The sequence below is a fragment of the Copadichromis virginalis genome, linkage group LG20 (assembly GCF_057382275.1).
Source record: "Copadichromis virginalis isolate Kocher_CV1m ecotype Utaka linkage group LG20, C_Virginalis_male_GT1.1, whole genome shotgun sequence".
NCBI classification, from domain to species: Eukaryota; Metazoa; Chordata; class Actinopteri; order Cichliformes; family Cichlidae; genus Copadichromis; species Copadichromis virginalis.
The window spans coordinates 2,503,450-2,516,607 of record NC_140637.1 but is presented as its reverse complement, the minus strand read 5'-3'; the positions used below and the strand labels follow the sequence as shown (position 1 = coordinate 2,516,607).

Genomic DNA, 13,158 nt, shown 5'->3' with positions numbered 1-13,158 from the left:
GGGGAGGAAGAGGGTGAAGATTCTCTCTGAATTCCTTAGCAAAGATGTGTAATGTAAAATCAAAACTGAGAGCTGTGTCATGTTATTGCTGCATCATGCTGCTCGCTGTATCTTATTTCTTAGTGATGATGCAGCGTATGGGGAGGAGGGATGGGGAAGTGGAGCTGGGAAAGATGCCCACTGTGTGGATCAATTCTTTCCTTCTCTCATCTCAGTGTTGCTCCATCTTCTCTTCTAGGTGACTGAGAAGCTTCTGGAGGTTGAGAATGAAACAATGATGAAAGTAGCCGATCTGGAGAAGCTGCTCATTCAGAAAGATAAGGAGCTGAACGTAATACGGGTAAGCCACAGTCCTATCGACGTGATATTTCTTGCTCTCCTCGCATCATAAAGGCTTCAGATTCCGTGCCTGTTAGCAGAGATCAGGTTCATATGCTTGTGGCTAAATTGCTGTATTAGCAAATTAGGTCACAAAGAGACAGGATGTTTGTTTAGCTTGTGGAGTCACTGTGCATTATGCTCTTTATCACCCCCTGGTGACTGCTCAGGAGACATACGAGTCAACCAGCACTCAGGTTAACACCCTGAGGAGGATGATCAAGGAGAAGGATGCTGCATTTCAGAGGCACTTCAACATTGAGAAGCGTCTGCTGGAGCTCGAACAGCAGGGCACCATCCGCTTGCACAAGAAACCTGATGGAGACATCGCCATCGAGCCGCTGGGCGTCGGCAGTGCCGGGATACCCTTGGGAAACATCGGAAAGCTGTCTTTGGGTTCAACGGCAGGGCTGACAGAACTAGGAGGACCCGACACAAGTTTACCACCAGCCAGCGAAGCACCTCCGCCTCCACCGCCTCCTCCCCCTCCCCCTCCCCTGCCATCTGCTTCAGGTGATGACAACACTGTGACTCGCAGTCTAGTGATTCATGTATATGTATGTGAAAGTTGACTTTCTCATCTGTGGACCCTCAGAGCAGATTTATTTTCAGTTCCCTATATTTGTTCATTCGTGCCAAACCAAGTGATGGGTCACAGCAGTGTTCTTCTAAGCCAGACAGGAAAGGGAAACATAAGGCTGGTTTCCTTTGTCTCCGGAAAGGCCGCACTGACTGTTGGAGCACTTTCCAGCCTTTTATCCAAACTAGACTTTATCAGGTTTCACTAACTTTAAAAATCAGTTTTCAGCGATTGTCAGGCCGAGGTGGCAGCTCACGTAGAACACGAAGCTGTTGCTAAACATGCAATAAAAATACTCTTCTGCATTAATTACAGGACACACTGCGCCAGTCCCACCACCACCACCTCCTCCCCTTGCTCCTCCTCTGCCAGAAGCTTCCCCCTCTGTCATCTTGAGCGTAGGTCTGTCAGGTGAGCGTGCACACAAAATTAAACTTGGTTGTCTTTGCCTTCGATTTTAATGTTCAAGGTTGACTAGATCAGAGGATTGTGGGTGGCAGGAGGTAGAGTGGATTACTAATCTGAAGGTCGGTAGGTTGATCCCTGGCTCCTCTAGTCTGTGCGCTGAAGTGTCCAGAACTCTAAGATGCATCCGTCGGAGTATAAGTGTGTGAACGATAGGCGAAAATCACTTAGCCATAGAAAAAGATGGTTGTATGAATGTGTGTGAGTGGCTGAATAAAGCTTCGTGTTGAAAAGTGGTATATAAGTACCGTTCATTCTGAATTCAACGAACACTTTCTTCACCACAGCTATCAGGATCAAGAAGCCTATAAAGACCAAGTTCCGCTTGCCTGTGTTTAACTGGACGGCCTTGAAGCCCAATCAGATCAATGGCACAGTCTTCAACGAGATCGATGATGAACGTGTGCTAGAGGTAAATCAAGAAGATAAAACCTCTTTCATGTTAAGATGTAGGTCTTGGTTAATATGTGTCAAATTTGAATTTATGGTAAATTAGTATTAATCTCAGTAAAACTTTTCCATAGTCAAAAGCTCAGGTTTCTCTAGTCTCTTCCAGTTGAGTTCAAACCTTAATAAGAGGAAAAAGTAAAGCAAAACTAAACTTAAATGATAAGAGCAGTGTGTCGCGAAATAACCAGCTTCATACCAACACCATAACACTTATGTGTTCAGGACTTTTAACATCAATTTAGAGCAAGTAAAAGTTGAGTTGTTATTCACATGCAGGAGCTGGAGCTGGAGAGGTTTGAGGAGCTATTTAAGACGAGAGCCCAGGGTCCAGTTGTGGATCTTTCCTGCACAAAGAGCAAAGTAGCCAATAAGGTGGCAAACAAAGTCACACTTCTGGACGCCAATCGCTCCAAGAACTTAGCCATCACACTGCGAAAGGCTAACAAGACAACAGAAGAGATCTGCAAAGCCATAGAGAAGTATGCACCTGTCTTTTACGTAAACTTTACATACTTACATAATTTTCTGTGGAACAAGTTACAGGTAACGTGTTATCTTCACTCAGGTTTGACCTCAAGGCCTTACCTGTCGACTTTGTGGAGTGCCTGATGCGTTTCCTGCCCACCGAGGCAGAAGTGAAGGTGATGCGTCAGTACGAGCGCGAGCGGCGTCCGCTGGATCAGTTAGCAGAGGAGGATCGCTTCATGTTGTTATTCAGCAAGATCGAGAGGCTGACGCAGAGAATGAACATTATCACCTTTGTTGGAAACTTTGCCGACAACGTGAGCATGCTCACGCCACAGCTCAACGCCATCATTGCTGCTTCTGGCTCAATCAAGTCGGCACCAAAGCTCAAGAGGATGCTTGAAGTGAGATGTGTTTGTTGACTTTCACAGCAGCAGCGTTTGTATTTTTTAATGCATATATTCACTCGGTGCTTTTGGTTTACTCGTAGATCATCTTAGCCCTAGGAAACTACATGAACAGCAGCAAACGAGGCTGCGTTTATGGTTTCAAATTACAAAGCCTTGATCTGGTGAGTAATCAGTAGTGAAGTTTACTGGAATTCCAGTCAGCACAAAAGTGTGCTGCAGAGTTTATTATTAAATTGCTTTTCCTAACAATGTTTTTTACACAGCTTCTGGACACTAAGTCTACAGACAGAAAGATGACATTGCTCCACTACATAGCTCTTATTGTGAAAGAGAAGTACCCTGAACTGACCAACTTCTACAATGAATTGCACTTTGTGGACAAAGCTGCAGCAGGTGAGCGTGCACCAAATATTAAACTCTGTCAGCAACCTCGTGGAGATGCAGTATTTTCACAGAAAGGTCAGGTGTTAACATCTGGATAAAACGCTACGTAATATACTTAAAATATGCTCTGATGTCTGCGTGCAAAGTGTCTCTGGAAAACGTCCTGCTGGATGTTCGAGAGCTGGGGAAAGGCATGGACCTCATCCGGAGAGAGTGCAGTCTCCACGACCACTCAGTCCTGAAAGGTTTTGTCCAGGCTAGTGACTCACAGCTGGACAAGCTACAGAAGGACGCCAAGATGGCAGAGGTATCCGACAGCGTCTTCACCTCCAAAACCTCAAATTATCCGCTGGAACAAATGAAAATGAAACCTTTTTCGTTCATTCATCTCACTGACATCTGATGCGCAGCCACTAACTCGACAGTGTTTACAAACATTCTCTTTCCCAATTCCAGGAAGCCTTTAACAGTGTGGTGAGCTACTTTGGAGAAAGTGCCAAGACGGCTCCACCCTCCGTGTTCTTCCCTGTGTTTGTGCGCTTCATCAAGGCGTACAAGGTGAGGACGCCAAGCAGAAGCTACATCTCTGTAGCTTTCCTCACTTCCTCAGCTGGTCATTTGGGAAGTTCCCTGGTTTGCTGTCAGCCTTGCTGAGAGCAGAGCGGGGCAGAGCTTTGGCTGCTTTTGTGGCACAGGACGTGGCGTATACTCCCAGGCCAAATAACAGGAAAGGCCAGCTGGGTCTGACTTTAGAAGCTGCAGCTGTGGTGTTTAGACTCGTCCCCCCCCCCTTTACCTCCGGACTGCCTCGCCCTGCCCCAACACACAGCACGCATCCTGAGATTGTTCTCCATCTAGATTTATGGGATCTGCTCAAGGAAATGTGCAACACAAGGATTTCATGTGTCTGTTTGAGTGTGCGCATGTGCTCTAAAGGAACTGTTTAACAAACACTTGTTGCCTCGAGTAATAGAATATAGTTTTCTACAGTTTTTAAGGCCTCTTATTGTCAGACATAGAAGCTTTAATTTAACTTAAGTGAGAGCCAAAATAAACAGAACAGCCAGGAGTTGCCGTAAAGCCACAATACTAAACAAACTAACGAGAAAGAGAAGGTTACAATTTCAAGCCCAAACTTCAAATTAACACGAGAAAAACTGGAAGAAAATGGGCTGAAAATGTTCTGTGTCCCGTAGAGCTTACTGTCAGTCAGTTAAAGACGTTAAAGAAGAAAGAGTATCTTTAAATAATTTGTTGCTAACTGTGAAATCACCTGCTTTTTCTTAGTGGCCTAGGAACAAGTTATCGCTGAGATTCTTTGTGTTCTTGGAGAGAAACTATTGTTTCTGTCATCCACAGCAAATCAGCTCAGATTATCTGGTTTAAAAAAAAACAAAACGAAACACATTGTCAGATTTTGTTCATTTTGATTCAAGTCAGGGAAGCTGTTGCCTTGTTTTTAATATTTCTGCCCAGCTTGGCTGATTTATAATTATCTAAAGTGTCATATTCACCATACTTATTGATCCCTTTGTTTATCTTTCTCCGTATGTCAAGCTGTTCATTTAAGCGCGTGCGTGGTCCTGGTCATGTTTAGTAAAGCGTGGCTTTCCTGTTTATGCCCAGCTTTTCAACTGTTTTTTCTTTGCTTCACATGGCCACACAAAAGCACGTTGTTGGATTTATTTCCACTGAAGTTTCTTGTCACAGATGTGTCATCTATTTCTCTTCTCAACAGGATGCAGTGGAAGAAAATGAACAGAGGAAAAAGCAAGAGGAAGCAATGAGAGAAAAGTTACTGGCTCAGGAGGCGAAGCAGCATGACCCTAAGGTGCAGCCCCGCTGGATGAACTCTATCACGTATTTACTCAGTGCTAAATAAAGCTTTTTCGTAGGCCAAGAATCACAGTGAAAACGAACAAATATCCTTTCCACTGGTTCAGGTTCAGGCCCAGAAGAAGAGGCACCAGCAGCAGGAGCTGATCGCAGAGCTGCGCAGGCGGCAAGCCAAAGACCACCGGCCTGTGTACGAGGGCAAGGATGGCACTATTGAAGACATTATCACAGGTGGGCCAGACAGGACTGTTAAAAGAACCCATGTGCGTGCCAGCAGCCCCGGTGTTCCCAGGCTGCGGATGACTGTGGTCATCGACTGCTCAGCTCCTTTGAAGTGCACCTTGTGCTACGTGCTTCAGACACCAGCACATCTGGAGCACAGCAAATAGCAAGCGTTGTTCCATGCCATGCTGTCTAGTCTGTTAGGGGAAATGCTGCTGGGTATCAAAGTGTGTGTTTTCAGAAAGGCCGGGTCTCAAGAAGTAAATTGAGGTACTAATAATTAGGATCCACGACAGCCTCAAGCAGCTGTTCCTGGAGGGATCATGTTTTTGGCTTTCTATACCTCCATACCTCTTTAATGTCCTCTAATCTGGCACAAAAAAGTCACTTGTACTATAATTTCAAAGATCGCCGTGACCTCATAACAAAATTTTTGCTCAAAACTAAAGTCTAACTATGACAAAATTGGAGGAAAAATGATAAAATGATGACATGTTGTATCCAAAAGATCAAAAGGTTAACTTAGCTGTGATTGAGCAACATTATAATGTTGGGCTAACATACGACATTCAAACAGTGGGCAAAAAAGTAAGACAGAAGTGGAGATTGGGAGGTAGGTAGGTGCCTGTCTTCACTGCTCGTACTATACCAGTCTGGACAGACATGGATATAAACTGCACACGAGCAGAATAGCAGAATATTCTGTTTGCAAAGAGCGGACAGTGATTGGGCAGTGTGCAATTTCGTTTCCTACATTAAATTTTTGGAGATGCCAAAGTTAAATCATCTTGCAACACACCTACGTATTTTAAGCCTTTATTGGGAGAAAACCCTGCATCTACAGCCTCAGCGTAGCACATAACCTAACTGATGTTTTTGTGATGATCATTAATAACTGTCTAAAGTGTAAATAATATGAATGTTGCTTCATTATACTTTAGTGTTAATAATAGGAATAATTGTGTGTCACTACTATCAGAGCTCTAACTGTGTTTTATCCAGTGGACGGCTTTCAGGACATGTCCTTAACCTTATTAAGAACGTTAGGCTTTCACAAGGTTTGCCCCTCCCCCTTAGGGCAGTGTTTCAGGTGTGACATGTTTTCTCTTCCTCCGCCTCCTCCCCCCAGTACTGAAGAGCGTGCCCTTCACGGCCCGCACTGCTAAACGCGGCTCACGTTTCTTCTGTGAAGCCAACCTCTGTGACGACGCCAACTGCTAGCCCTTCCCCTTTAATGCCAAGGTTGACCAGGTTTCTCTCATACGCATTTTGAACCCCCCACCCTCCCTCGCAACCCACTACCACTACCTCCATGTGCATGCAGCATGATTTCTGTCATCCCACCCCACCCTCAACTATGACTACTGATGACTAACTCGGGCCGTCACTGGTTGTTTGTGTTGAGAAGACTCCTATCAGGTGTCTGGTGATAGGAGTCAGCCAAACCTCTTTGCCTGGAGCTGAGAAAGTTGCATTGAGTGTCAATATGTTTGTGTGTAAAATATGTTGACACGCTTGCAGTACAGTCCTGACTGTGATCACGTGTAGGACATCATGCATGACACAGTAGGCTTTTGCGTTATTATGCCATATTTCTTTCAAATTATCCGATACCAACGGACTGAATCTAAAGAGGTTTGGCTAGCAGACTGTTTTATTTTATCAGCACTGCCTTGTTCCATGAGACTAACTTGTTTGGTGTTGGTTTTTCCGGCTAACATGTGACTCTTCTTTCCTCAACCACCACTGTTTATTCTGCCCCCCTCCAGCTGAAAAGAAGATTAATGACAGTATTTCCCACTCCTAGGAGAGGGTAAGAAAGGTAGCCTGGCTGAAAGCCGGCCTGCTTGGCCCTCCAGCTCCTGTGTGCTGCTACAGTGATGTCAGCTGCTTCAGCTAGTGCTTCAGTTGCAAGCAAAGAAACACACACACACACACACACACACACACACACACACACACACACACAAGTTTTAGAACACTATAAAATTTGCTAGCAAACAACACAAAGTTGAACTTGTAAAAAGAAGAAGTCAGCATAGTATTAAAAAGAAACAACTTACCTGCTTTTAAAACAGCCATTAAAATATGAACTCAGGTGTTTAAGTGTCTACAAAGCCCACCTCAGAAGCAACACCAGTGGCATTTTTCTTTTAGTATTAATGTCAAATTTATTCCTTAGAAATGAGTATCATCCTCACCCCTTCCTGTTACGTGTTGCATGTTGTCCATTGTTTATTTACCTCTCACCTGTCGGCAGCGTCCGCCATGTTTGTCTGTGCTAAATGTCATCTGCGGTGTGCTCAACAGCTATTTGGTCAACAGGCTCTAGAAGAAAACAGAATCAAACTTACGTGAACACAGTCTGTATCCACACTTTTGTTTCCTCTGTGACAGCCATCCTGTTTGGTAATCTGCAAACTCAAGAGCTTGTTGACCACTGTATCGTAACCAGAGTGGTTACTTTGTAACGTCCTCATTGTTTAGTGTTACTGATTTGCCAAAATCACCGTCTCAAAGCCTTGAATTTCTCCGTTTTGAAGCACAACTTCTAGCAGTTGAAATACAAGGCTATGGGAATGTGACATTCCTGCCACATTTGCTAATTTTGTAGCTCTTATGGACAATTTCAGCTTTAACCCAAAGTTTTAACTGCACAAGTGTTTCCAGATTTTCTGGATTTGAAAATTATAACAATAAACACTCAGTTGTCAGTTTATTAGGGAGCTCAAACTAATGCAGACTAACAACAGTCCTGCAATAAAGGCAACTTTTCATAGTTTCATCTTCATTGTAAAAAAGAGGAAATATGGTTTGTGGTGCTGTTTTCATGTACTGCATTATACAGTAAGGTGTTCCTATTTGCTTTTCTTTTTTTAGCTTAACCTCATTTACAGAAATGAGGGAACAACTGATATAAATTAGGTGTACCTAATAAAGTGAGAACTGAGTGTACATCCTCTGCTCTTCTTGCTTAAAAACACTCTTAAGAAATTGAGATGTAAACAGAAGCAAATGTCCAGATTGACCTCTTGGTCGTCTAACATGTGTGTCCCCCTGTCTCTCACCCCCCCTCTCCATGCCTACTCACAGATCTCCGAAACCAGCCTTTCCTGCGAGCGGACGCGTTGATCCGGAGCGGTTGGAAGAGACCCTAAACCACTTATTCGTCACTTATAGTCCCCTCCCTATTGTAACCCTTCCCTTTGTCCCAGTGGCGCATCTCAACCCTGAGGCTGCAGATCACAAAGACTGAAAAGCGAGGACAGGACAAAGCCCTTGTTTTAGCCCGGTAATTTATTTATTTATGGATGCCCTTTTACAACCACTTTAAATGAGCAGGCATGATTACAGAAGCACAACGCGCTACTACTCCTTCGTCACCGCGAGCAGAAGGCTTTCCCTGCTCTGTCGGCACTGACCTTTGGGAGGATGACCAGAGCACAGGTGAGGCCATCTGAGGACTGGAGGAGGAATTGTGCTTTCACTAACAAGTGCCTGCTAGCATGTGGATCTTAATGTGGACATTCCTAAAACCCATTAATATCCGAAGGTTACGCAGTCATAGCAGGATTTAAACTGGGAGGCAGCCAAGATAAATTGCCGACTCTTCTGCTGCTGCTGGGACGCCTGCCTTTAAGACACCTGCAAAAGCCTCCTGCAAATAACAGAGGAGGTGCGATGTTATAACAGACATTCGTGGACTGTTTCGCAGCGTTACGCCAAGTCTTCGAGACGCCTTCAATCAGACTTAATATTGTTTATTTTGATTGTATCTGGGAGCAAAGACCATCACTGTACTGGTTCTTCTTGTCAAGCTAGACAAACCAAATTAATCCAAAGTTTGATGTTCCGCTTAAGAAGTGCCTTTTTGTGTTATTTCTCGTCAGTCAGCCATAATTTGTTTATTTTACATCTTTCACTTGGTAAAGATTGTATTTTTTACCGCCTTGTAATATAACATTAGCCTTATAATCCTGACAACAATATGCAAGTTGAAGGCACAAAAAAAGCTTAAAGGTATGTTAGTTCCTTTTTACCTCTAGTACATCAGAACAGCTGACACGAGAGTCCCCAGAGTTTTGTGCCTTGACCAAGTGGTGGTTAAAAACAGAATATTACGTGCCTTGATAACACTTCCTGTCACACCGTGCGTGACAGTTAGGAGGTGACAGACGCATGAAGGAGACTCCAGGTGGACTACTGTTTCAAAGGCACACTTGCTGTTTGGTTAGCCTGCTCTAAATGTATTATTAACAGATGAAGGATGAAGTGCATTTAAAGCTCCTTTTTCTTATCCGTTTTAATACAGATTATTCCTCCTAACAGCTTTAGAGACTTGCATGACATTGGCACAAAGGGAGCAATACATCTTAACACTACTTAAATTTGGCTCAAGATTGTATAAAACACTATTCTTGTGTGTACTGAAATCAAAAGAAACATACTTTTTTTTTTAAGAAAAAGCTATTCTTGGGATTGTCTGTTGACTGAAAGACAACACTTCCTGTTTAATAAATATGATGATTTATGTAACAAGACCAAAGACTTTCATTACAATTCAGAAGCCTTTCCAGATTAAGCAACATCCAAACAAGTGCTTTCTACATGTTTGTGTTTTATTTCTTCATTCTTTAATGATAAGTGAGGCTATTTCCTAATGTACTGAAGTATGAAGTAGACTGCTTCTCCTCTCCATCTTTCCAAATGACAGACACGGCCATCGTACATTTCTACTATAAAAATCCATTTAATTCCTTATATCAAAAAGAAATCGAATTATAACAAAACAATCAGAACCACAAACGTGGGTTTTTGCCAGTTAAAGAAATTCTCCAAATGAAATATGATTGTTCCAACTTACATGGTGATTTAACAGAGCAGGATGTTAAAAGCAAATAAGCAAGAAAAAAAAACAGAATTTAAAGAAAAAATGTGATGAATACTGTTAACATTTGAGGACTAAAGCCAGAGTTTCCTCTTGGTTAAGTGTGTCTGTGTGTGTGTGAGCACCATGCAGTGATATGGTAGGTATGGCTGACAAGCTGAGGTGATTAAAAGCAATACGGTGAGCAGTGAGACATAGAGCCACACTTCCCAGACTAAAAATCCGGATGGTTAGCAGCAAAGCAAAGGAATGGAGAAAGGAATTCTTATCAGGAAGCCGATCAGTCTCCTTCCTGAGAATGCACTTAACAATGAGCATTAACCTAAATTACATGTCCATGTAATTACATACAGTGAAGGAAAGAAAAAAAAAATCCAACCTCCCACAGAAGTACGTACCATCAGACGGTCTCCCTGGCCTTTCCTGAAAGTATGTTTACAATCAAAAGACGAGGAACAAAAGTTGAAAGCAACCGTTCTCGGCTAATTACTGGTCGCAGGTTCTTTTTTTTTTTAGAGGATGACCGGAAATTCACAGAAGCTTGTCTCTACTCCAGAAGAGTTTCAGAACAAAGCCCCAGCTCCTGTCCAGGGTGTCCTGCAGTAGGCTAATCCAAGGCCACGGATATCATCCCAGGCTTTTTCATCCTGGAATGTGGACTTAATTACAATCATCTTCATCCAGCGCACACTAACACACTGCCATGATTCATTCATCGGTGACACAAAGTATGTCAATTATACAATGACTTAAAAAAACAAAAGAAAAACATTAAAAAGTACAGACTGCTATTTGTTACTGATGTTTGTATTCCTGGGTATATTTTCAAGACACTTTGTTAATAGGTTCATATATATGGAAATATATATATTTATAATATATATATATATATGTAACTTTAGTCTGTGCAAGGAGGTAAAAGACAATCACTTGAATGTAGCTCTTTGCAACAACAGATCAGATGCCGAGTCTCTTGTGCATACACGTGCAGTTAAACATCACCTCGCCTTTCCCTCTAAGACCTCCAGTAGCAAACATACATATACACAAAATGTGAACCAGCATCCAGGAAGCATTCGTGGTGAGCACTGACGCATCTCCTCTCTTTCATGAACAACGAAGACTTGGCAACATTTTCTAGGATGGAACAAAAATGGTTTTTTTCTCTTTTCCCCTACACAATTTATACAAAAATAAAAAAATTAAAATTGTTCCACTGCCATTTGTATCTTTTACATTTGCACAGAGGTAGTGGCTGAATGCGTGAGAAAGCTGTGTGTGTGTGTGTGTGTGTGTGTGTGTGTGTGTGTGTGTGTGTGTGTGTGTGTGTGTGTGTGTGTGTGAGAGAGAGAGAAGTTGTGAGGAAGTGAGCAAAATGAAAAAGAACTGGATAAAATGTCTATAAAATGGTTTCTTTTCCGTCACCAGAGGATTTGTTTTCCTTTTTGTCAAAGAACAAAATATAATACTGCAATCACTTAAAAAAAGTAGTTCTTCATTTTATACATTTTATACAGTGTTCTCGTTTTTATGTTTTTTTGTTGCTTTTCTTTTCAGTTGGTAAAGGCATAAATTGAGAGAGCTCGCTGGCTCTAGGTTGGGCGAGGCAGGGCAATGTTGGCAGAGTTCAGTCCATGCCGAGGTCTATGCCAGGGGGTCGCTCATGTCCTCGTCAACCTGGGAGAGGAGCTCCTTCTTTTCATCAGTGCTCGCCAGAGAATTGCGGCTGTTGTGGGCACCCATGTACAGGGTGGCATACACTGGGTTCGTGAAGTTGGTGGGCTGCGGAGTGAAGAAAATTTCTCAGTGACTCAGGCAAAAGAAATGAAAAGATTTGGTATATTGTGAAAGAAGCAGTATTTTTCTTATTCAAATAGGCTCAGCTCGCATAAATAACAAGATGTTTCCCAGCTCAGTGCTGAAACCCTGGCAGACATTTGTGGTTTGTTATGTTTTCTGTGTTTGGTTATTTGTTTCTGAAAGTCTGGGCACTAATCATCTGCCCCCAACAAACCAGTAGGTGTATTTCCAGTGAAGAACTTGCAACTTCTTTTTAAGCACTCAGGACTTTATGGACAATTCCTCATTTGATGTTTTATGATTGTGGTGAAAAGTGTTTGAATATAGTGACCATGAGGGCTCCAGCATAAAAGCTTTATTCAGCTGCTCCCCTTATTCACAGTGGATTTCCGTTCCTGACACCCCCAAGGGATTTTTGTCTCCAGCTGGGATTAAACTGGAGATTTTTTCACTTCTTAGGTGAATGTAAAAGAAATGGTATTTATATAGTGCCTTGTGCTTTTATCTGCTGAATGCATTCACACACACAGAGGTAACTCAGGGTTCAGTATCTTGCCCAAGCATTGATCTGTATACAAACCACTCGAGCCACAACGTGTAAACCATGAGACTATGGAGCCACTCATCAGAACTAAAGTATATGATTCACATAATTCTAACAATATTCATTCCAAAATTCATTACAGATGCCAGAAGTAAATACCATAACGACACCCACTGGTTTCCTAAGTCTTGCTTTAAAGCTTTTGCATTTGGACTGTGGTGATCTCGATGGCAAAAAACTGGATATAAATGTAGAAAAGTGATTACAGATCAGTCAAGACAGAAAACTGTTTTTCACTAGACGTCCAAAGGACAGGAATATATTGAGAAACCCAGCTACTTTCATCCAGTGTTCTTTAGATCACAAAGAAGGGTCTATTTACTGTCTATAATGACTCCACAACCAAAACCAATTCATTAAAAAAAAAAAAAAAACTCACAAAAGGACTCATAAATGTGGAAATATCTGCATGGTTAGCCACTACCAGGCATTTTCAGATATTTTGTAATGAAACTGCTTTTTTAAGCTTTGTTACCTTGTCTGGGTCTAAAGCAAAGTCGGAGTCCAGAAGTTCCCCAGCATCATCATCAGGATCTCCTTCATAGATCTTATAGGCAGGGTTTCCAATCTCAACATTCATGGCCCCGTTGGTCATTCGGTGGTGCTGGAAGCCCTTGGCACTGCAGAGAAACAGATCAACAATTATCTTAGAAGCAGATTCAGACCCTTGTTTAAA

At 42.5% G+C, this 13,158-nt stretch overlaps 2 protein-coding genes across 4 annotated transcripts in view; one reads left to right on the top strand and one right to left on the bottom strand.

Moving 5' to 3' along the window:
* The window catches only part of fmnl3 (formin-like 3), a 32,068-nt gene extending 22,282 nt beyond the window's left edge, over positions 1-9,786 (top strand). The window contains exons 12-25 of one of the 3 annotated variants that reach the window (XM_085444772.1): positions 239-340; positions 549-891; positions 1,274-1,369; positions 1,711-1,835; positions 2,150-2,352; positions 2,439-2,742; positions 2,829-2,909; positions 3,012-3,141; positions 3,279-3,439; positions 3,589-3,690; positions 4,871-4,963; positions 5,076-5,199; positions 6,320-6,432; positions 8,284-8,346. In XM_085444772.1, the coding sequence (XP_085300898.1) occupies positions 239-340; positions 549-891; positions 1,274-1,369; positions 1,711-1,835; positions 2,150-2,352; positions 2,439-2,742; positions 2,829-2,909; positions 3,012-3,141; positions 3,279-3,439; positions 3,589-3,690; positions 4,871-4,963; positions 5,076-5,199; positions 6,320-6,411 (1,956 nt within the window). In that variant the 3' untranslated portion in view covers positions 6,412-6,432; positions 8,284-8,346. Of the gene's footprint in view, positions 1-238; positions 341-548; positions 892-1,273; positions 1,370-1,710; positions 1,836-2,149; positions 2,353-2,438; positions 2,743-2,828; positions 2,910-3,011; positions 3,142-3,278; positions 3,440-3,588; positions 3,691-4,870; positions 4,964-5,075; positions 5,200-6,319; positions 6,442-8,283 lie in introns of all 3 variants that reach the window. The other 2 variants (XM_085444770.1, XM_085444771.1) reach the window with 2 other exon arrangements.
* A 130-nt stretch (positions 9,787-9,916) lies between these two features.
* LOC146683968 (low-density lipoprotein receptor-related protein 1-like) overlaps positions 9,917-13,158 on the bottom strand; it is a 91,037-nt gene continuing 87,795 nt past the window's right edge. Inside the window, exons 89-90 of the mRNA XM_085444769.1 lie at positions 12,958-13,102; positions 9,917-11,860 (exon numbers count right to left, since the gene is read on the bottom strand). Of these exons, the coding sequence (XP_085300895.1) occupies positions 11,723-11,860; positions 12,958-13,102 (283 nt within the window). The 3' untranslated portion in view covers positions 9,917-11,722. The remainder of the gene's footprint in view (positions 11,861-12,957; positions 13,103-13,158) is intronic.